The following is a 23,521-nucleotide window of genomic DNA, read 5'->3' as shown; positions in this document are numbered from 1 at the left end:
ATACTACATCCCTTGACAAAGAATAAGTCGTGAAATATTTCTGGACTAAAGGATATTGCTAAAAAGGAAGTCCCGAAACTGTCCTGGAAAAAGACAATTCCACAACACAGCTAATTTTGCCCTTATTTGATGTGTATTCAGGTTCAGAACAAATCACCTGTCTCTTCTGAGGTTTTGTGAGCTACATGATAGTGATCATAGTTCTCTCACCTCCGTCCATGACTCTTGAGCAGTAAATTAGAGAAGCTTATTCATGAACCAGTATGAGCTGAGATCTCATGCCTACCGGTAATATGTCCTAGACAATTGGCATGACTCCATGGTTAGACCTTTGTCTAGAACCCCAGTCAAGTCTACAATTCATAACTCTAGGTTATTCACTATAAACTACGTGATTCTCATACTATACCAAAAACATTTTAATCTAGGTATGATAGTGTTACAAGTGATGCTGAAGCAGCCTGAAACTTTCTTACTGCAGACAGAGCATTATGCTACCACTTCAGATACATCTGAAGAAATCTGCTTCTTCATTTTCCTTTGACAGAAAGTTAGAAGGAGCCCCAAGCATTAAGGTAAAGGGTAAAGGGACCCCTGACCATTAGGTCCAGTCGTGACCGACTCTGGGGTTGCGCGCTCATCTCGCATTATTGGCCGAGGGAGCCGGCGTATAGCTTCCAGGTCATGTGGCCAGCATGACAAAGCCGCTTCTGGTAAACCAGAGCAGCACATGGAAACACCGTTTACCTTCCCGCCGGAGCGGTACCTATTTATCTACTTGCACTTTGATGTGCTTTCGAACTGTTAGGTTGGCAGGAGCTGGGACTGAGCAACGGGAGCTCACCCCATTGCAGGGATTCGAACCGCCAACCTTCTGATCAGCAAGCCCTAGGCTCTGTGGTTTCACCCACAAACCCACAGCGCCACCTGCATTATCTGGATACAAATATTTGAGTTTTGGAAAAGAGAAGTAAACCTGGTTGTTAATGTTTATCCAATATGCCTACCTTGAGATGTTAAAAGGAGAAACAATATTGACTTCTGTGTTCTTCCCATCTCCACAGCGTCACCATGATGCAGACAGAAAACATCACGTTGGTGAACAGCTTCATACTCACAGGGCTAACAGACCTTCCTCAGTTGCAATTTGCCCTCTTTGTGATCTTTTGTGTTGTATATTCCACTACCCTGGTGGGGAATCTGGGCATGATTCTCTTAATCCGGTCCAGCCCACAACTGCAAACCCCAATGTACTTCTTACTTGGCAACCTGTCTTTCTTGGACATCTGTTACTCCTCATCTGTCACCCCAAAGTGCCTAACCAATCTCTTAAGGGAGAAGAAAGAAATTTCTTTTGCTGATTGTTTTACTCAGCTTTTCTTTTATGGTGTATTTGCCACCACTGAGTGTTACCTGCTGGCAGTGATGGCCTATGACCGCTACGTGGCTATCTGCAACCCGCTGCTCTACTTAATCACCATGTCCCAAAGAAAGTGCATTGAGCTAGTTGCTCTTTCCTATGCAGCTGGAACAATAAATGCTTTGGTGCACACCATTGCTGCATCAAGACTATCCTTCTGTGGACCAAACATCATTCAGAATTTTTACTGTGAAGTTCCTCCCATACTGGAGCTGGCCTGCTCAGATATCAGTCTCAATGAAATCTTGCTCTTTGTCTTTGTCGGTTTCAATATAACTATAACCATTATAATTGTCCTCACCTCTTACACCTGCATCCTGGTCACTATTTTAAAGATACAGTCCACTAAGAGCAAAAGCAAAGCCTTTTCCACCTGCACTTCTCACCTCATGGTCATCACCATCTTTTTTGGCTGTGCTAGCTTCATGTATGCAAGACCTAGTTCCAGGCAGAACCACCACCTAGACAAAATGGCCTCTGTGTTCTACGTAGTGATGACTCCCATGCTGAACCCCTTGATCTACAGCCTGAGGAACCAGGAAGTCAGGAGTGCCTTCCGAAAAATCCTGGGAAGGAAAGCTCCTTCTCAGTCTAGGCTGATACCTTCCATACAAGTTGGACCTTCTCCAGATCACAGGAGATAGCACTATATGTAAAAGGATTGTCTGTAACGTCTAGACTCATAACATGCAAATAAATTTGGTCTGCTTTTTGTTTACAGTTACAGTTAAGCATGTGCAGTCTTTTAGTTGGACACGACTAAACGACTAAACAACAACAAGAAGCTGATGCTTCACCAGCATGCTGGCAGACCCTCCTCTTTCTTTACAATGCCTTAGGAACCATGCTGCATCATGGTATAGCATCATTCCAAGTTCCAAGATTTTCTTGGGGCAGGTGTCTCAATGCACATTTGTGAGTCGAGGACCCGCCACCCGCTTGAAGAAATAAAGACACAAGGACATGATGTATTCAGGTTAATGGGGGGGGGGAAGAGGCCACAACTTTATTAGTTACAGCATGTGAGTGGTATTGGCTTAGGCATTGGATCAAACAAGCTATACATGATTCCACCCCGCTCGGCGGGGAGTCATTCAAGGATTAACAACCAGAAGGTGGAGCCTGTTGATGCTGCATCATGGTATTTTTGTTGTTGTTGTTTAGTCGTTTAGTCGTGTCCGACTCTTCGTGACCCCATGGACCAGAGCACGCCAGGCACTCCTGTTTTTCACTGCCTCCTGCAGTTTTGTCAAATTCATGTGCATCATGGTATAGCATCATTCAAAGCTGCAAGATTTTCTTGGGGCAAGTGTCTTGATACACACTTGTAGATTACTTCTCTGTGTTCCAGGAATAAGCTCATCCAGAACATGAACGACTATGAGAACTTTAATTATGCCAAGGCCAGGGTAGAGAGACTGCTGTCTGCCTGGGAGAGCTAGCCCCAAACTAGCATGCTGTTCACAATACTCAGGAACACAGCAATACTACCTTCTGTTCATTTGATCTCGCTAGTGGAGTGTCCTCGTAAAGTACACAGAGAGTAACAGAAATGAGAACAGCACTTTCCCAGAAACGGAGCTTTATTCATAAGTGCAGTATAGCAAGTACTACTTTAGTAGTACATTAAACTGCAAAGGCAACCCCAGAGATGGGGTCTAGAGAGAGGAGATGGGAGAGTATAAATATTTTGGATGGTAGAGGGTGGGAGATTTCAATGAGTGGCAACTGAAATGCTTGTGTGTGTGTGTGTGTGTGTGTGTGTGTGTGAGAGAGAGAGAGAGAGAGAGAGAGAGAGGGGATATATTTCCTTCTTTACAGTCCACCCACATTTCCCCCCAAGTAACACACATGCACACCCTTAAGATATGTACTTAAGCCTTTTTCAACAATTATCCACACACCTACTTGCCACCACCAGCAACACTAATAGAGTGATCCTGTCCTGGGCGAAAGGAAGGTAACATCCATACCTTCCTTACCCAGACTCTGCTGCCTGCATTTTGAAAGTTAGGTGCATTGGATACAGACCCTGATGCTTCAGAAAATATAACTTGATATACAAAAAGTTATGTTACTCAAATGTTTTTTCTGGGTATGGGGCAACTGCAGTTTGGCCCCCATTGACTTCACGGGGTCAATATTAGATAAATGTTACATATCGTCATGTAAGTATGTGCTTGGGATCTGAGGTACTTCAGGGAGCATCAAGATTTTCCCACTAGTCATAATGAAAGCCAAGTTAACATAATTGTTTGTCATTATGGTAAAAAAAAGCCCTAGAGCCATGAAGAGTTGGAATATATCTGGCTTCTTTCAAACTGCTAGATGGATTTTGCTATTCGTTTCACAAGGACTCAGGTTCACTTGCATTCAGGCGAGAAATCGGCTTGAAAGAAACAGAAGGCTTCGAACTATTGAAGACACAATGAAGCTTCAAGAAAGAGAGTAAGTTCAGGAGCATTTGTGAAAAAAGCATTGTGGTTACTAATCCAACTACCTGACTGTTGCTTCATACTGTTGTTGCCTGAGATAAATATGGGGTTATAAGAAATTGCCTTAAATCATTATAAAAGGGACAACTCAGTAAAATGTGTTCTGTGGATTCTACCTCACCCAAGGCTCAATGGCACATTCTCTGACCGTAGGGGACTCCAAATCTTCCCCTCAAAACCGCCAAATCAAGGACATTCAGTCTAGCCGCTGTAAGTAGTCTGCGGTATTCCACATATTTTTATGTATCCATCTGATGCCTTCAGTTTTATATTTTTATATTTGTATTGAGAAATGTTTTTTTTTCCTTTCTGACTATCGGTCGAATAAAGTATATTGAATTGAATTGTTGTTGCCTGAATATGCTTTAGACACAAACACACACACATCATTCCAACCGCAGATCTTAACAAGTTAGTATTTTTCATTTTGGCAAATAAGGAACAAAGAGAACGGTTGGGAACTTGAAAGAAGCATTCACTGGTGAAATCTCTGCAGATACAGCAGAGCATCAGCAATTAATTCTCAAAACAGGAAAGATTTAGGGCAGCCTAACTCAAGGTGGTGCCCATCAGAATTTTAGATTGCAACTCCCAACTTCCCTGATCATTGAACATGTTGGCTGGAAATGACTGTAGTTCAAGAATATCTGGAGGGCCCCAGGTTCGGAAAGGCTGCTCTAAGCAATAGTGTTCAGTCTTCCTACTGGTCAAGACCTGTTGTTTTTTTTGGTGGTCTGTTTGGAACTATGTACATCTGCATTGAAATGGAAGGCACACTTTGGTTATGAGGGCTCTAATACATGGTTGAAGTCAACAGGCTTCTTGGCTGTGAGTTTCTTCCTCTTTGAGACTTTATATATACAGTATTTTGGTTGTATAATAACATATGGCTCTGCAATGTCTGACATTCCTATTCTGCTACAAAAACCTAACAGACAACAATCTGTTATTATATTTCATTGCAGCTTATCTTGCTTAAAACCAAAGCCTATTCAAAACACTGTTCACTATCAATGTATGTCCAGTATATTTAGGAAATGTTATTGATGTGTTAATGCTGTACAATCATACAGGATGTTTTTCGCTGTGTGGGCACATCTAACAGAACAAAAAGCTACTTCTGAGGAATAGTGCGATCTCTCCACCTTCTCCAACACTTTGATACAACATGAGAGAGGAATTTGGGCTTTTTTCCAGTATTTTAGTTCTTGGGATTCTAAAAGAAAAAGCAACGCTGATTTCTGTGTTCTTCCCTTCTCCACAGTGTCACCGTGATGCAAACAGGAAACAACACGTTGGTGAACAGCTTCATACTCACAGGGCTAACAGACCTTCCTCAGCTGCAAATCACCCTCTTTGTGATCTTCTGTGTTGTCTATTCCACCACCCTGGTGGGGAATCTGGGCATGATTCTCTTAATCAGGTCCACCTCACAACTTCACACCCCAATGTACTTCTTACTTGGCAACCTGTCTTTCTTGGACATCTGTTACTCCTCATCTGTCACCCCAAAGTTTCTTTCCAATATCTTAAAAGTGAAGAAAGAAATTTCTTTTGCTGGTTGTTTTACCCAGCTTTTCTTTTATGCTGCATTTGGCACCACTGAGGGTTACCTGCTGGCAGTGATGGCCTATGACCGCTACGTGGCTATCTGCAACCCACTGCTCTACTTAATCACCATGTCCCAAAGAAAGTGTATGCAGCTAGTAGGTCTTTCCTATGCAGCTGGGACAATAAATGCTTTGGTGCACACCATTGCTGCATCAAGACTATCCTTCTGTGGACCAAACATCATCAATAATTTTTACTGTGAAATTCCTCCCATTCTGGAGCTGGCCTGCTCAGACATCAGTCTCAATGAAATCTTGCTCTTTGTCTTTGTTGGGTTCAATATAATAATAACCATTACGATTGTGCTCACCTCTTACACCTACATCCTGGTCACTATCATAAAAGTTGATTCCACTAAGAGCAGAAGAAAAGCCTTTTCCACCTGCACATCTCACCTCATGGTTGTCACCATTTTCTACGGCTCTGTTAGCTTCATGTACACACGTCCCAGTTCTAGGCAGAATCACCACCTTGATAAAATAGCCTCAGTGTTCTATATAGTGGTGACTCCCATGCTGAACCCTTTGATCTACAGTCTGAGGAATCAGGAAGTCAGGATTGCCTTTCGAAAAATCCTGGGAAGAAAAGCTGCTTTTCAGTCTAGGATGGTACATTCAATACAAGTTTTACCTTCTCCAGATCACAGGAGATAACACTTCAGGTAAAAGCAGCTCTGATAGAATATGGTCCATAAGTTTTAGTCTCATAATAAGCAAATAAAACTATTCTGCTGTGCAAAAAGATCATTAGAATTCAAAGCCAGCTTTAAATCCTCAAATGAAATAGTTTCTCTGGATAAAATCTGATATAGAATTTTATATGATATTCTAGCAACACTTGAGGGAGAAATCAAAGAAGAAATAAGCATTTCACTAAGACTACAGTATCCAACACTATGTTGCCAGCAACTGGAACATCTCCAGACGTAACCAAGTTGGAAATATAAATGAATCAAAGGCTTCTGAGTGCGGAGAACAGAAAAAAGGGGACTTCCTTGAACTGAGATTAGCAGAGCAATTGCAAACTGAAACTGAGAGTGTACTTGAATCCAGTTGCACCGTGCGAGAGCTAACATTTTCTGACAAGGAACTCCTTCTCTGAATGTTGATCCTTATATAAGCAAGACAGCAACATCCATGCACAAGAATGAGTCATCAAAAATCAACAAGGCACTGCAGCATCTGACCGAGTGTTGCGGAGGACGTGCCATTTCCCATCCTGATATAAAATGTGATAAGTTGGACTTTAACAGATCCAACAGCATCCACCTAACTCCTGCAGGGAATGAGTGCTGGATAGCGGATGTGTTTCACGGCATCTCCCATTGCCTGCAGTTGTAGGTGGTTTGGCGGTGAGACATCTTAACCGTCTGGCTGTTAAGGCATTGAGTTGAAGCCTAGCCTTCAAGCGTGGGGTGATGTGGTGCATCACCCACTATGATCCAGCGGCGTTTTCAGGGTACCCTGTTGAAGGAGTCTTGGTGGATGTCCCTGTCCTGAAGGCAAGTGTGCGGCAGATGGGCCTTAGGGCTTCCAGTGGTGGCCTTAGGATGGCCGACTCGGTAGATCGACATCTTGTGGAGGCTTTGATCCTGGCATGACCCTGCAGCTGGAAAGTTTGGAAAGTCCTCCAGCAGGAGGTTGGAATGGATACACCCAATGCCTGAGCCAAAATTCCTCCTACATTCTGTAATCAATAAAGTTGTGGCCATTATTAATCCAGATTGTTGTCTGCCGGAGTTATTGATCATATATTACATATAGACACTGACACAGGGTGGGCGGCACTGCCCCTGGGGCCACAACTAAATATGCACACCACATGTTTTTGTGGACAGAACCTCTGTGCCTTTTAAAAGCTGCATAACAGAACAAGAGATGAGCCCTTTTCCATTATTGCATCTTTAAGTGGAGGCTCATATGGTCTGGGAACACCAGGTGAGAGAATTACAGGGATGTATGGAGAAGCTATGGACATTTCTACAGGGGCGCAGGTGCAGGTGGCGCTGTGGGTTAAACCTCAGAGCCCAGGCTTGCTGCTCAGAAGGTCAGCAGTTCCAATCCCCGCAACACTTTGAAAGCACATCAAAGTGCAAGTAGATAAATAGGTACCGCTACAGCCGGAAGGTAAACGGCGTTTCCATGAGCTGCTCTGGTTCGCCAGAAGTGGCTTTGTCATGCTGGCAAAATGACCTGGAAGCTGTACGCCGGCTCCCTCGGCCAATAATACGAGATGAGCACCGCAACCCCAGAGTCGGTCACGACTGGACCTAATGGTCAGGGGTCCCTTTACCTTTACCTATGGACATTTCTGGACAAGCTATGGACAATTCTATTTCTATACAACTTTTGCCACAAAAGAGTATTACCTCCTGGCTGCTATGGCATATGACTGGTACATGGCCATCTGCAATCCACTCATCTACACAATCACCATGTCTCAGAAGGTTTATATTTATCTGGTGGCTGGTTCAAACACTGCCGGCTCTGTCTGTTCCCTGATACACAAAGGTTGTTTGACTCATTTAAAGTTCTGTGGCCCTAATGTCATTGAACATTTTACTGTGAAAGTTCTCCACTATTTCAGCTTTCCTGTTCTGATACAAGTGTCAATGAGTTTGTGGTGTTTGCATATGTTAGCTTTAACCTGAAAAGCACCCATTTGACAGTCCTTTGACCGTGACACTCTTCTATCATTGTCACTATTTTGAGAATCCGCTCAGCTGAGGGCAGGCACAAAGCCGTCCCACCTGCTCCTCTCACCTGCTGGCTGTCATCATCCTTCTAACCCCTTTGAGAATTAGATTGATTGGCTGCGTGAGTTAGTGCCATTTGAGTTATTATAACCTTATATCCCCTTCATGGATCAATGCCATGTCATGGCGAAGGGGCTTGAATAACTCAGAGAAGCTATGAGCTATGCCGTGCAGGGCCACCCAAGATGGACAGGTCATAGTGGAGAGTTTTGACTAAACGTGATCCATCTGGAGAAGGAACTGGCAAGCCACTCCAGTATCCCTACCAAGAAAACTCCATGGACAAAGACAACAGGCATATAAAAATTATGACACTGGAAGATGAGCCCCTCAGGTCAGAAGGCGTCCAACATGCTACTGAGGAAGAGCAGAGGACAAGTACAAGTAGATGCTGTTAAGGTGCTACACCCAATATGCCAGCAAGTTTGGAAAACTCAGCAATGGCCAGAGGATTGGAGAAGATCAGTCTACATCCCAATCCCAAAGAAGGGCAGTGCCAAAGAATGCTCCAACTGCCGCACAATTGCCCTCATTTCACACGCTAGCAAGGTTATGCTTAAAATTCTACAAGGCAGGCTTAGGCAGTATGTGGACCGAGAACTCCCAGAAGTGCAAGCTGGATTTCGAAGGGGCAGAGGAACCAGAGACCAAATAGCAAACATGCGCTGGATTATGGAGAAAGCTAGAGAGTTCCAGAAAAACACCTACTTCTGCTTCATTGACTATGCAAAAGCCTTTGACTGTGTTGACCACAGCAAACTATGGCAAGTTCTTAAAGAAATGGGAGCCTGATCACCTCATCTGTCTCCTGAGAAATCTCTATGTGGGACAAGAAGGTACAGTTAGAACTGGATATGGAACAACCGATTGGTTCAAAATTGGGAAAGGAGTACGACAAGGTTGTATATTGTCTCCCTACTTATTTAACTTATATGCAGAATTCATCATGCGAAAGGCTGGACTAGATGAATCCCAAGCCGGAATTAAGATTCCCGGAAGAAATATCAACAACCTCAGATATGCAGATGACACAACCTTGATGGCAGAAAGTGAGGAGGAATTAAAGAACCTTTTAATGAGGGTGAAAGAGGAGAGCGCAAAATATGATCTGAAGCTCAACATCAAAAAAACCAAGATCATGGCCACTGGTCCCATTACCTCCTGGCAAATAGAAGGGGAAGAAATGGAGGCAGTGAGAGATTTTACTTTATTGGGCTCCTTGATCATTGCAGATGGTGACAGCAGTCACGAAATTAAAAGACACCTGCTTCTTGGGAGAAAAGCAATGACAAACCTAGACAGCATCTTAAAAAGCAGACATCACCTTGCCGACAAAGGTCCGTATAGTTAAAGCTATGGTTTTCCCAGTAGTGATGTATGGAAGTGAGAGCTGGACCACAAAGAAGGCTGATCGCCGAAGAATTGATGCTTTTGAATTATGGTGCTGGAGGAGACTCTTGAGAGTACCAAGGACTGCAAGAAGATCAAACCTATCCATTCTGAAGGAAATCAGCCCTGAGTGCTCACTGGAAGGACAGATCCTGAAGCTGAGGCTCCAATACTTTGGCCACCTCATGTGAAGAGAAGTCTCCCTGGAAAAGACCCTGATGTTGGGAAAGATTGAGGGCACAAGGAGAAGGGGACGACAGAGGATGAGATGGTTGGACAGTGTTCTCGAAGCTACGAACATGAGTTTGACCAAACTGCGGGAGGCAGTGGAAGACAGGAGTGCCTGGCGTGCTATGGTCCATGGGTCACAAAGAGTCGGACACGACTAAATGACTAAACAACAACAACAACCTTATATACCAAGATTACCATTTCTCAAGCGGTCTTTCAGAATGTGTGAGGGATTTTAATTTTGCTGCCATCATCTTCACTAGATGACTATGAGGTCAATTTTAGATATTTTCTTGTATGTTCTTGGGATTTGAGGTACTTCAGGGAGGCTTAAGATTTCCCCAATGATCCCAAAGAAAACCAAGGCAACAGCATTGTCTGCTGTGACAATAAAAAGCCCTAGAGTCAAATAGATCTAGCTTTCTTCATATCACTAGAAGCATTTTGCTATTGGTTTCACAAGTCAGTGTTTCACCCTCACCGAAGACTCAGCTTGAAAGAGTCAGAAAGCTTCAAGCTATTAAAGACACAACTGAACTTCGAGGAAGACAGTAAGTTCCAATGTATTTTTTCAGTCATGAGAGAAGGCCATTGCAACACTAGCACAACTGTTTTTCTGCCACTGCATATTAGTAATGCTGGAGTAAGCTTTAGCCATACATAATATTTCACTAGCAACTAGTTATGTGTTTTGGGAAATAAGAAAGGATGAACCATTTGAATCATCAGAGAAGCATTAATTGATGTACCCTCTGCAGATACAGTTGGGATGTGGGTGGTGCTGTGGGTTAAACCACAGAGCCTAGGGCTTGCCGATCAGAAGGTCGGCGGTTCGAAACCCCGCGACGGGGTGAGCTCCCATTCCTCGGTTCCATCTCTTGCCAACCTAGCAGTTTGAAAGCACGTCAAAGTGCAAGTAGATATACAGCAGGAAGGTTAACGGCATTTCTATGTGCTGCTCTGGTTCACCAGAATTGGCTTTTTCATGCTGGCCACATGACCTGGAAGCTGTACGCCGGCTCCCTGGGCCAATAATGCGAGATGAGCGCCGCAACCCCAGAGTCGGTCACAACTGGAACTAATGGTCATGGGTCCCTTTACCTTTACTGCAGATACAACATGCATGATGGTGTACAAAAGCACCTGGAATTAATTCTCAGCAAAAGAAAGTTATAGGGCAGTTTTCCCCAAGATGCGACCCACCCACTGTCTTAAACTACAGCTCCCACCATCCCTGATTATCGAACACAATAGTTGAAACTAATTGTAGCTGTAACCCAACAATATCTGGAGCGCCCCTGGTTGGGGAAGGTTGATTGAAGCAATAGTTCTCTGTCTTTCTACCTGTGAAGAACCCTTTTCATTTTGGCAGTGTTTGGGGAACTATGTATCTCACATGGAAATGGATTATGCTTCAGGCATGTAGGCTGCTCTGGTATAACTACATTCTAGTAGCCACTGATACGCTCTGAGACACCTATGATAGACACTGGGTCCTTCATTTTATATCATTGTGCACTGTATAACACTCCTGAAGGTAAAGGTACACCTGACCGTTATGTCCAGTCTGGGGTTGCCTGCTCATCTTGCTCTATAGGCCGAGGGAGCCGAGGTTTGTCCACAGACAGCTTCCAGGTCAGGTGGCCAGCATGACTAAGCCACTTCTGGCGAACCAGAGCAGCACACAGAAACGCTGTTTACCTTCCTGCCCGAGCTATTTATCTATTTGCACTTTGACGTGCTTTCGAACTGCTAGGTGGGCAGGAGCTGGGACCGAACACTGGGAGCTCACCCTGTCACTGGGATTTAAACCACCAACCTTCTGATTGGAAAGCCCTAGGCTCTGTGGTTTAGGCTACAGCACCACCTACATCCCTCTACGCAGGGCTGGCTCTAGGTAGAGTCCCGGTGGTGCGGTGTGCCAGGGCGCCGGGCCGGTATGCGGGGCGCTGCGCGGTGAAGCCACGTGGAAACCATGCTGCGCCCTGCAAGGGCGGGGGTGCCGGAGCGATATCCGCCCCTCAGCGCCAGGGCGCCCAACCTGCTCGAGACTGCCCTGCCTCTACTCCTATTTGCCTATAACTGAAAATAGTATTCAGTTATCTTTCATTTCAGTTTACTGTTCTGAAAACCACAACCCATTCAAAACATTGTTCAATATCAATGACATATTTAGGAAATGACAGAGGTTTGATGATTGAACATTTGACACTGAACATTTTTCATTGTGTGGAGAGCATCTACCAGAACATAAGCTACTTCTGAAGGATCCTCTCATTTCATTTGCTTTTCCAATAAAGCATTAACAGAGGCACCTTCCCCACTATAGTTGTGTCAGTCTTTCAGCTCCTGGGAGCCTAAAAAAACAAGCCATGCTTGTAGGGGTGACTTTCTAGTGATCTATGGAAGGGAATCAGGTATTCATAATTATGTGCGCTTGTGGAGGATGTCTGAGCTTCGTGGCTCCCTTGATATACCTCTGCTGCCTGAATTATGAAATTCCTGGTCTTGGACATAGGTTTCTGGGATGGTTACTGACTCCATTGCTTTCTACCTTGCAAGCACGTTTCAGGCTGGTTTTCAAGAAACAGGCATTTGTTGCCATTTGTTCTTGCCTGGCTGTGAAACATTTGGTTCAATAGATCTGGGTAAAAGGACATCTGTTAATCTTCTTTCTTTCCCTGCTTGTCTTTGAAAAGCTGATAAACCTGTTTTCTGCCAGGGATTCCTGGGGCTCTTTCCTGTCTTTAGTAGTAGTCTCTTTGAAGTCCAGGAAGCTTTTTTAACATCTTGGTGTTAGTTCCAGATCTTCCCAACAGTATCAGATTCAAGGTGGGAGGAAACCTGGGAGGGGTTTGAGAACTTAGGATGAATTCTATTGGATGATTTAAATCTTGGTAACCTTTTGAGATTGTAATAAAAAGATCTGGCGAAGGGAAAGAGACACGCACTTTCCCTCCCAGAGATTTGCTGGTTGAATCTCTGTGCCCTTGTCCTTATTTCAATGTGGTATTGCCACACATGCTGACTTCTGTTTTCTTCCCATCTCCACAGCGTCACCGTGATGCAAACAGGAAACAACACGTTGGTGAACAGCTTCCTACTCACAGGGCTAACAGACCTTCCTCAGCTGCAAATTGCCCTCTTTGTGATCTTCTGTGGTGTCTATGCCACCAGCCTGGTGGGGAATTTGGGCATGATTCTCTTAATCAGGTCCAGCCCACAACTGCAAACCCCAATGTACTTCTTACTTGGCAACCTGTCTTTCTTGGACATCTGTTACTCTTCATCCGTCACCCCAAAGTTCCTAACCAATCTCTTAAAGGAGAAGAAAGTAATTTCTTTTGCTGATTGTTTTACTCAGCTTTTCTTTTATGGTGTATTTGCCACCACTGAGTGTTACCTGCTGGCAGTGATGGCCTATGACCGCTACGTGGCTATCTGCAACCCGCTGCTCTACTTAATCACCATGTCCCAAAGAAAGTGCATTGAGCTAGTTGCTCTTTCCTATGCGGCTGGGACAATAAATGCTTTGGTGCACACCATTGCTGCATCAAGACTATCCTTCTGTGGACCAAACATCATTCAGAATTTTTACTGTGAAATTCCTCCCATACTGCAGCTGTCCTGCTCAGACATTAGTCTCAATGAAATTTTGATGTTTGTCTTTGTTGGGTTCAATGTAATATCAACCAGTTTGACTATTCTCTCCTCTTACACTTACGTCCTGGCCACGATTTTAAAGACCCGCTGTGCTAGGAGCCGTAAGAAAGCCTTTTCCACCTGCACATCTCACCTCATGGTTGTTACCATTTTCTTTGGATTTGGTAGCCTCATGTATGCAAGACCCAGTTCCAGGCAGAACCACAACCTTGACAAAATAGCCTCTTTGTTCTATGTAGTGGTGACTCCCATGCTGAACCCTTTGATTTATAGTCTGAGGAACCAGGAGGTCAAAAGTGCCTTCCGAAAAACCCTGGGAAGAAAAAGTGCGTGTTACCAAAGGTTTTTTTATTAAATAGATGGTGACCCCTATTTCCAGGACTTTTGCTTTCCTTACGTCTCTACATGTTGTAATTTAAGAAAGGGATGGGCAACAACTTTGGGTCAGGTTGTTTGACTCATTTATCTTTCTGTGGCCATAATGCCATTGGTCATTTTTACTTGGAAGGAACCCCACTCTTACAGCTTTCCTGTTCTTATACAAGTGTCAATGAAATAAAAAAAATTCCTTCAGTAGCACCTTAAAGACCAACTAAGTTTTTATTTTGGTATGAGCTTTCATGTGTATGCACACTTCGTCAGATACACTGAAACAGAATCCACCAGACCCTTATGTATATTCAGAGGGTGGGGGTGATGGGAATGGGTGATGGGCTGATAGGAATGGTAAACCTGTTGATGACTGTTAACGACTGTTAATGACTGCAATTGGTCTTGCGGGGGGGGGGGCAAGGGCTGAGGTGCTAAGGAAAGCTTGATCATGTATAATGATCAAGTGTCAATGAGTTTGTGATGTTTTCGTTTGCTAGCTTTAACCTGATAAGCACCCATTTGACAGTCCTTACCTCTTTTTCTTCTATCATTATCACTATTTTGAGAATCTGCTCAGGGAGCGGGGGCGGGGGGCACAAAGCCTTCTCCACCTGCTCCTCTCACCTGCTGGCTGTCATCATCCTTTATGGCAGCTTTATCTTTATGTATCTCCAACCTAATACATCAAGAAATGGAGGCAAGGTGGCCTCTTTATTGTATGCAGTGGTAATACCCATGCTAAACCCTCTCATCTACAGCTTGAGGAATAAGGAAGTGAAGATTGCTTTGAGACGTATATTTCCTAATGATGTTAATGATTAGTATTTAGATAAAATGGGCTGCTGGGTGATTGCAGCTGGGTGATTTCTGTCACTGCTGATGGTTGACTGGAACACTAACATGTGGGGGGAGGTCACGGTGGAAGCAGTTCGCAGTGAGTCAGAACCAAGGCCATGAACAGATATTTCCAGGGCTACATTCCAAAAGAACATCTTCAATAACCACATCATCTGAAAGAACAAGAGCAGACTTTAGCATCTGCTCAGTGAAACCTACAAGACTCAAAGGGCATCTTCTTTGAGGAAGAGAACAGCCAAGAAATTGTAGGGCTCGCTAAACCTCCTGCTGTGTAAATCTAAGTGGTGTGCAGATACTACTTTTTGTGATTTCCTAATAGTCCCCAAAGATCTGTTGAGAATCAGATTTCCCCCCCATGTGAGCTCAGTCCCTCTGCCCTGCTCCCAAACCACAGGATTTTAAGCAGCAATGAAGCATGCAGTCAAGGTAGAAGGAGACACATATAGGCAACCTGTGATAGCTCCTCCTTCCCCTCCTCTTCATCATCTTACACCCCCGGATTATTTTGAGGCAGGCCTGTGCTGCCTCAGGATGATCTTACAATGCTGCAGCTATGGGATGATGATGATGATGATCATCATTTATTATTATTATTATTGATTGTTTTATGATTGTATATTGTTTGGTGTTTCAGATTGTACATTGCACGATTGAGGCGCCATGTGTGAAATTTAAGGTGGAATATGAACTTTAAAATGAAATAAATATATATTACACTTTATTTATTAGAACCATATATACAGTGGAACCTCGGTTTATGAACACCTCGGTTTACGAATTTTCGGTTTACAAACGCCGCGGACCCATCTGGAACGGATTAATTCACTTTCCATTACTTTCAATGGGAAAGTTTGCTTCAGTTTATGAACGCTTCAGTTTATGAACAGACTTCCGGAACCAATTACACCCATGCTTTGGGATGAGTACGCTTCAAGTTGAGTACTCCGCGGACCCGTCTGGAACGGATTAATCCACTTTCCATTACTTTCAATGGGAAAGTTCACTTCAGTTTATGAACAGACTTCCGGAACCAATTGTGTTCATAAACCGAGGTACCACTGTATATGAATTCTGATACATTTCAACTTCTAAGATACAAGTACAATTTGAGTGAATCCCCTGATATAGAAATCTCACCCAAATGGCCTTTCTGTGCATTATAATCAGATAATGGTGTTCCCATCCCTAGGATGTAAATGAATTTCCCATGTCACAGAGGGTAGAAGTGAGGTTTCTTGTGTTATCAACTGGTCCTTGGAGACTTTTTTTTGCCTACCCAACCCTGCCTTGATTTGAAACTGACTTTAGCTGGATTTCTCAGGCTATTCAGTTTGGCACCTACCATGGGCTGTCAGGTGGATTTTAGCAATCGCAATGGAAAACACCCTGAAGTATCCTTGGGTGGAGGCCTGTTTCCAACCAGGTTCTCTTGCTGACTAGCTTGGCGGGTTCTTTTGTTACTCCTTGGTTCTGGGCTGTGCATTCTGCTGTAGTGGGTTGGAATGCAAAGGATGGATATTCCTACCCCCTGTTCCTCTAGCAGGGGATGGATAATTTTGTCTCTCACCCCCTACTTTGGGAGATGGAGGCCAGCTAGAGTGACCTTGCCAGGATGAAAGGAGGGAGGCATTCAGACCATTCTTACACAGACTCGTCCCCCCCCTGCCTTTGAGAATTAGATTGGCCGAGGGACCTAATGCTATTTGAGTTATTATAACCTTGTATATCAAAATGTATCATTTCTCAAGGGGTCTTTAAAATGTGTGAGGGATTTTATATTGGCTCCCATTAGTTTCACTACATGACTATGAGGTAAATTTTAGATATTTTCTTGTATGTTCTTGGGATCTGAGGTACTTCAGGGAGCATCTCCCCAATGATCCCAAAGAAAGCGAAGGCAACATCATTGTTTGCTGTGACAATAAAAAACCCTAGAGTCATGTAGAACACAAATAGATCTGGCTTTCTTTACATCACTAGAAGCATTTTGCAACTCAATGGTTCACCTGCACCGAAGACTCAGCTTGAAAGAGTCAGAAAGCTTCAAGCTATTAATGACACAACTGCTTGGCAGGGGGTTGGACTGGATGGCCCTTGTGGTCTCTTCCAACTCTATGATTCTATGAACTTTGAGGAAGACAGTAAGTTCAGATGTATTTTTTCAGTCATGTGAGAAGGCCATTGTGACAATAGCACAACTGTTTTTCTGCCACTGCATATTAGTATGGCTGGATATGCTTTAGCCATGTGTAATATTTCAACAGCGACAAGTTATGTGTTTTGGGAAATACGAAAGGGTGAACCATTTGAATCCTCAGAAAAGCATTAATTGATGTACCCCTCTGCAGATACAACATGCATGATGGTGCACCTGGAATTAATTCTCAACAAAAGAAAGTTATAGGGCAGTTTCCCCCAAGTTGCGACCCACCTGCTGTCTTAGACTACAGCTCCCATCATCCCTGATAATCGAACACAATGGCTGAAACTAATTGTAGCTGTAGCCCAACAATATTTGGAGGCATGTGGTTATGAGAGCTCTATAATACATGGTCAGAGTCGGCAGAATGCAGGTGTCATAATCCTGGAGTGTCTTCCTCAATATTTTGTGTAGATTATGCTTGGATACATGTCTCCTTTGGGCATGTTGGCTGCTCTGGTATTCCTCCATTCTGGTAGCCACTGATATGCTCTGAGACATATGGGTCTGAGGCTGATATACTCTGGGACAATGAAGAACACTGGGTCTTTCATTGTATATCATTGTGCATTGTATAACACTCCTATTTGCCTATAAAAACCTTGCTGAAAATTATCTTTAGTTATTGCTCACTTCGGTTTACTTTGTTGAAAACCATAACCTATTCAAAACATTGTTCTCATATCATTTCCTTTTCCAATAAAGTACCAGCAGAGGCACCTGCCCCACTATGCTTGTGTCAGTCTTTTAGTCCCAGAGAGTCTAAAAGAAAAAGCAATGCTGATTTCTGTGTTCTTCCCTTCTCCACAGTGTCACCGTGATGCAAACAGGAAACAACACGTTGGTGAACAGCTTCCTACTCACAGGGCTAACAGACCTTCCTCAGCTGCAAATTGCCCTCTTTGTGATCTTCTGTGGTGTCTATGCCACCAGCCTGGTGGGGAATCTGGGCATGATTCTCTTAATCAGGTCCAGCCCACAACTGCAAACCCCAATGTACTTCTTACTTGGCAACCTGTCTTTCTTGGACATCTGTTACTCTTCATCTGTCACCCCAGAGTTGCTAAGCAATCTCTTAAAAGAGAAGAAAATCATTTCTTTTGCTGGTTGTTTTATTCAGCTTTTCTTTTATGCTGTATTTGCCACCACTGAGTGTTACCTGCTGGCAGTGATGGCCTATGACCGCTACGTGGCTATCTGCAACCCGCTGCTCTACTTAATCACCATGTCCCAAAGAAAGTGTATGCAGCTAGTAGGTCTTTCCTATGCAGCTGGGACAATAAATGCTTTGGTGCACACTGTTGCTGCATCAAGACTATCCTTCTGTGGACCAAACATCATTCAGAATTTTTACTGTGAAATTCCTCCCATACTGCAGCTGTCCTGCTCTGACATTAGTCTCAATGAAATTTTGATGTTTGTCTTTGTTGGGTTCAATGCAATATCAACCAGTCTGACTATTCTCTCCTCTTACACTTATGTCCTGGCCACTATTTTAAAGACCCGCTGTGCTAGGAGCCGTAAGAAAGCCTTTTCCACCTGCACATCTCACCTCATGGTTGTCACCATTTTTTATGGATTTGCTAGCCTCATGTATGCTAGACCCAGTTCTAGGCAGACCCATCACCTTGACAAAATAGCCTCTGTGTTCTATGTAGTAGTGACTCCCATGCTGAACCCTTTGATTTATAGTCTGAGGAACCAGGAAGTCAGGAGTGCCTTCCAAAAAGTCCTGGGAAGAAATCTTACGTTTTACAAAAGTTTTTTTATAAAATAGATTGTGCCACCTGCTTCCAGGACATTTGCTTTCTTTACAAATACTGTACCTTAAGGCAGGTACGGGGAGCCACTTTCTGCCGGAATATGCTATCTCCCATCGAAGCAATTACAATTAAGAGAGTTAATATGGACAGACAATGAGCAACTTACAGGGAACATGTGGATTTTACAGGTGGGGGGAACCCAAAGTGAAACAGATGGAAAACCTAAGGAGCCAATTTATAGATTGGTTGCAATATCTCCATGTACACAATATGTTTAAATTAGATAGAAAGAATGGGTTTTTGGACCAAAGCTCACATTTAAAAAGAACTATTACAAAGTAAGGACAAACTTTTGTGTAAAATGTACAATCTTCTCTTAGAATGGGAAAGAAAAGATGAGCTTGTTAAAGCGCCAATGACACACTGGGCAATAGATATATGACAATAGATATGGGACACAATTTAGATCTTAACCTCTGGAAGAAATTCTGGAAAAGCGACCTGAAATTTACAGCATGCTATTCATTGAAAGAGAACTATTTTAAAATGATTCATAGATGGTACTCAACTCTGAGTAGGTTGGATAAGATTTATAAAACAGAATCAAGTGGAGTGTTGGAAGTGTAAAGAAGTGGAGGGAATGTTTTCCCACATGTGGTGGACATGTAAAAAGGTAAAAGGGTATTGGGGAATGATTTATAATGAATTGAAAAAAATGTTCAAAATTACTTCCCAAAAAACCCAGAGTCCTATTTGTTGGGGATATCCTAGAATGAAAATCCCAGGTGTATTTATGTATGCAACATCTGTGGTCCGTGTTTTGTTAGCCCCCAAATGGAAAGTGAGCGAGGTCCCAAGTAAAGAGAAGTGGCAACTTAAGTTGAGAGAATATGCACAACTTGCAGATTTAACTTGCAGATTTTACCCTTTACCTTTAACATATAGAATAGGAGAGCAAGAAGAACATATGTATAAAGAAGATTGGAAAACATTTATTGAATATATGAAAAAAAACTGTATACAGCTGAAAACGCTGGCAGTATGAAGATAAATTCAACAGAGTAAATAATTTTTGATGGATGTAAAAGTGGAAAATTGATTTGAATTGTTAAAGTAAAATATGCAGAGATGTATGATATGTAAAATGAACCATAGAAAGAGAAGTCATTGGATATTCTAAAGTTTGTAAAATGTTTATTTGAAATTGTAAAACAGAAAAATTAATTAGAATTATTACAAAAAATAAAAAATAAAGTATTTGCATTTATTCCTGATACGGCTTCTTGCAATAAGCTTTGGCTGCTTATCTGGCATTTAGCTGCTAGATCATACATTGCTGAGTAACCTGTAAGCTTGGGGCTCGAAAGACAGTGAGTGGACTGCTTGACTATAGTCTCTGTAAATCTCAAGGATGTCCAGAAGCAGCCTGTGTTTCTCCTGGCTCAGTATTAGAGGACCACAGGTGTGGTAGTAGTGCTACTGGCAGGGTTTATATTCCCTGTTATTTTGAGTTATTATTGGGTTATTTTGAGACTGTTCTAAAGAATCCCACAACTTCCTTTATGTTGCTTCAAGGAAAGATACCGGTATCAAGGTTGAGGGAAAGTAGGCTTTGGTGTGAGAACCCTAGCAGAGAATTAAAACAAAACATGCAGCAAAGTAAAGAATGGAAATATAGGCTGTTAACCTTTAAAATATGCCCTTGTGAGTTCCAAAATGTACCTCTTCCCCTAGCATAGAAAAAGACCACATGTTAGGTAGGTTAAAAAATGGTTTACCTACAAACTTCCCAAAGGTCAGATTTATGTGCTTTTTCATACAGCACTCAGAAAAAGTTGTGCAGGCAGTAAAACGTGGCCTAGTTAAAGTGGTGAAAGTTCCTAAATTATTGGTATAGGAACTCAAGAGACACTTGTTAGAGCTATGTGTCATGGTCCGGTCGGCGGGTGATTGAAGCCCTGACCGAGGATGTCAGGACCAGAGGCAAGATGGTGATGTAGAAGCAGGAACAGGTGCAAGGCTGAGGGTCCAGCAGCAGGCAGTCACAGGGTCAAGGAGCAAGGCAGAGGCAAAGGTCTGGGAGTCAAGGAGCAAGGCGTCGGCAAGGCAAAGGTCCAAGGGTCGAGGATCAAGGAATCGGCAAGGCAAGGGTTCAAGATCAAGGCGTCGGCAAGGCAAGGGTCCAAGGAGCGAGAGGCCAGAGGCAACCAGGCAGGGGTGGGGTTGCTGTGGCAAAGAGCTGAAGGGAAATGCTGAGCTTTTATCCCTCCCAGCTCCTGCCACCAGGTGCAGTGAGGTATGAAGTGGCCTCACCTGAGTGACCACTCCTTGCCTCTCCAGCACAAGCTGAGGTCTTCACCTGAGTGGCCACTCCTTGCTTCTCCAGCACAAGCTGAGGCAGGCCCCAGTCCTGCAAAGCACTACAGGCCCCAGAGCATAGCTGCCAAGTTTTCGCTTTTCTCGCGAGGAAGCCTATTCAGCATAAGGGAAAATCCCTGTAAAAAAGGGATAACTTGGCAGCTATGCCAGAGCCTGACTCCTGCCCACACACCTGACACTATGCGGCTAAGTGGTAGCAACCAGCTGAGTCGAGCTTCTCAGGTAGACTGGAGGGAAATAAAGGTTTGATTACCTAGTCCTTCACAATGTCAGCTAAGTCTTGTAGACAGCATACTCTATGATCTTATCACCTTCATGCATTTTTTAGACATAAATATGTTGGTTATAGCAGGGACGCGGTTGGCACTGTGGGTTAAACCACAGAGCCTAGGGCTTGCCGATCAGAAGGTCGGTGGTTCGAAACCCCGTGATGGGGTGAGCTCCCGTTGCTCGGTCCCAGCTCCTGCCAACCTAGCAGTTTGAAAGCACGTCAAAGTGCAAGTAGATAAATAGGTACCACTACAGTGGGAAAGTAAACGGCATTTCCGTGTGCCGCTCTGGTTCACCAGAAGTGGCTTTGTCATGAGCTGGCCACATGACCTGGAAGCTGTATGCCAGCTCCCTCGGCCAATAACACGAGATGAGCACCGCAACCCTAGAGTTGGTCACGACTGGACCCAATAGCCAGGGTTCCCTTTACCTTTACCTTTTATGTTGGTTATATGGGCTAGTTATCCCACACTTTACAGGCTGTAATCTGTGGGACACAGAGTCTGTGCAATGCTGTAGGCTAGAGGGTAAATTTTCATCCCTCTCCTTTACAGTGGCATCCAGAGGAGGTGGCAAGCACAATTTGTATTCCAGCTTATTCTACTAAACTAACATATTTGCAATCAGACAGTAATGCCACCTAAATAGAAAGGTGGATGGATCCATGTAGATAAGAATTGTGAGCAGATGTTTCCCTCAAAAAGCCTCTGCAATGCATGAACTGATCCTCTGGGACAAGGCTGTTGCTCTTGCTTTGAGCAGAAGGAACCCTTTTCATGGAAAGTGTTGCAGTCACTGCAAAGTAATTAATCAACAAGTGTAATTGTTTATAGTCTGCTGGCAGTCTCTGGAGATGTTAGCAGAGAGTTATCAGAGATATAAGGCACCAGAAGTAAGCAAGAGACCATTTCTTATTGGATGATGTAGAGCTCTATGCACTATGTCATGCTGTACATGCTGAACTAATTCCATCAATGAAGCAACTGCAGATCTTTCACTATGTCTGTAGCTATTGAAGCTAATGGTATGTTTGCTTATCAAACTGCATAAGATGCATTGTAGAGGACCTTGAATAAATACAGATTCCACTCTTGAACCTATGAAAGAGCAGATGCCTCAGTAGACACATTGACGGGAGGACACAAGTAAAGAACAGAATGAAATCCCAGGTAACTTCTTGATTGTGGAGTAGAATGTGCTAGACTGGCCACTTGTTCACAAGTAGCCTGACCATTAATCAGTCAGGAGCGGCTGCAGGTAGGTAAGGAAGGTCTGGGGTTGCTAAGAGTCTCCAAGACTTCAGGTGCCCCCTGATGGCTTATAAGTCCCAAATAAAGTCATGGCAAATGGGGGGCTGGAAGAAGGCAGAGGTCATTTCTTGGGGGAAGAGAAAGGAGCTGTTGCTGGTGGGATGGGTTGTCTACCTTCTAACACTATAATCATTGGCGGAGCAAGCCGATCCAGCGCCTGGGGGGAGGGCATGCGGGGGTGAGGCCAGCTGGGGCAGGATGATCCGCAGGGCCTCCAGGAGTCTGCCTGCCTCCTCCCACTCAGCCGCCCTATAGCGGGTGGACCTTTTGGGCAGTGTGGAGCATGTGGGCACCCAAGCCACAGCATCATTCCAAGGGGAAATGCATGTCTCAGGTGCACTGCAGGCCCCACAGTGAGTGCCACCTGGCATTTTGTCACCACCCTCATTGGTGACACCCGGGGCGGTCTGCCCCTGACTATAATCAGAGCTTGTTTGTTCTGACAAGAAGATGGAGAAGATAGCAAGGAGCAGCTACCCTAAGCTCTGAAGGATCTCGGGTCCCAGGACTGTGAGGCTGATCAAAGACTATTTGGGGCTTTAAATATTGCCTAATTTGAGAATTCTCAGCCTAAGAGTTATCACAGAACAGAATAGCCCAAAGCTCACAATATATGCAACATACTCATTCCTACAGTACATTAAACAGAAGTTGAAACTTTTACCTCACATTAGAGACATGATGCTCAGAATAATGTTCCATTTCTCCCCTGTTAATACCAATCAAAAGAGAAATTGCAACTGGCAGGGCAGTTTCTACCTTATATGGTAGAAACCTTCAATTACAAATAGCAATAAATAGTCAT

The 23,521-nt window shown here is 43.7% G+C and overlaps 3 protein-coding genes and 1 pseudogene across 3 annotated transcripts; all 4 read left to right on the top strand.

The window, feature by feature from the left end:
- Nucleotides 1–1,074: 1,074 nt before the first annotated feature.
- LOC118080693 (olfactory receptor 5J3-like) lies at nucleotides 1,075–2,064 on the top strand. The gene has a single exon (XM_035106347.2). The coding sequence runs from the start codon at nucleotides 1,075–1,077 to the stop codon at nucleotides 2,062–2,064; it is 990 nt and encodes a 329-aa protein (XP_034962238.2).
- Nucleotides 2,065–5,189: 3,125 nt separating this feature from the next.
- LOC118080741 (olfactory receptor 5J3-like) lies at nucleotides 5,190–6,191 on the top strand (annotated as a pseudogene).
- A 6,774-nt stretch (nucleotides 6,192–12,965) lies between these two features.
- Nucleotides 12,966–13,919, top strand: LOC148687566 (olfactory receptor 5J3-like). Its single transcript, XM_088656310.1, has one exon. It carries the CDS (start codon nucleotides 12,966–12,968, stop codon nucleotides 13,917–13,919), a length of 954 nt encoding a protein of 317 aa, XP_088512436.1.
- Nucleotides 13,920–17,814: 3,895 nt separating this feature from the next.
- LOC118080794 (olfactory receptor 5J3-like) lies at nucleotides 17,815–18,771 on the top strand. The gene has a single exon (XM_060271277.2). The coding sequence runs from the start codon at nucleotides 17,815–17,817 to the stop codon at nucleotides 18,769–18,771; it is 957 nt and encodes a 318-aa protein (XP_060127260.2).
- The last annotated feature ends 4,750 nt before the right edge of the window (nucleotides 18,772–23,521 follow it).

This window comes from Zootoca vivipara, chromosome 1 (genome assembly GCF_965207765.1).
Source record: "Zootoca vivipara chromosome 1, rZooViv2.hap1.1, whole genome shotgun sequence".
Taxonomy (NCBI): Eukaryota; Metazoa; Chordata; class Lepidosauria; order Squamata; family Lacertidae; genus Zootoca; species Zootoca vivipara.
This window is presented reverse-complemented; position numbering and strand designations above follow the sequence as displayed.

What these genes read in the sequence shown, in the direction of transcription:
- LOC118080693 (XM_035106347.2), top strand. Translation starts at nt 1,075, where the DNA reads ATGCAGACAGAAAACATCACGTTGGTGAACAGCTTCATACTCACAGGG.
- LOC148687566 (XM_088656310.1), top strand. Translation starts at nt 12,966, where the DNA reads ATGCAAACAGGAAACAACACGTTGGTGAACAGCTTCCTACTCACAGGG.
- LOC118080794 (XM_060271277.2), top strand. Translation starts at nt 17,815, where the DNA reads ATGCAAACAGGAAACAACACGTTGGTGAACAGCTTCCTACTCACAGGG.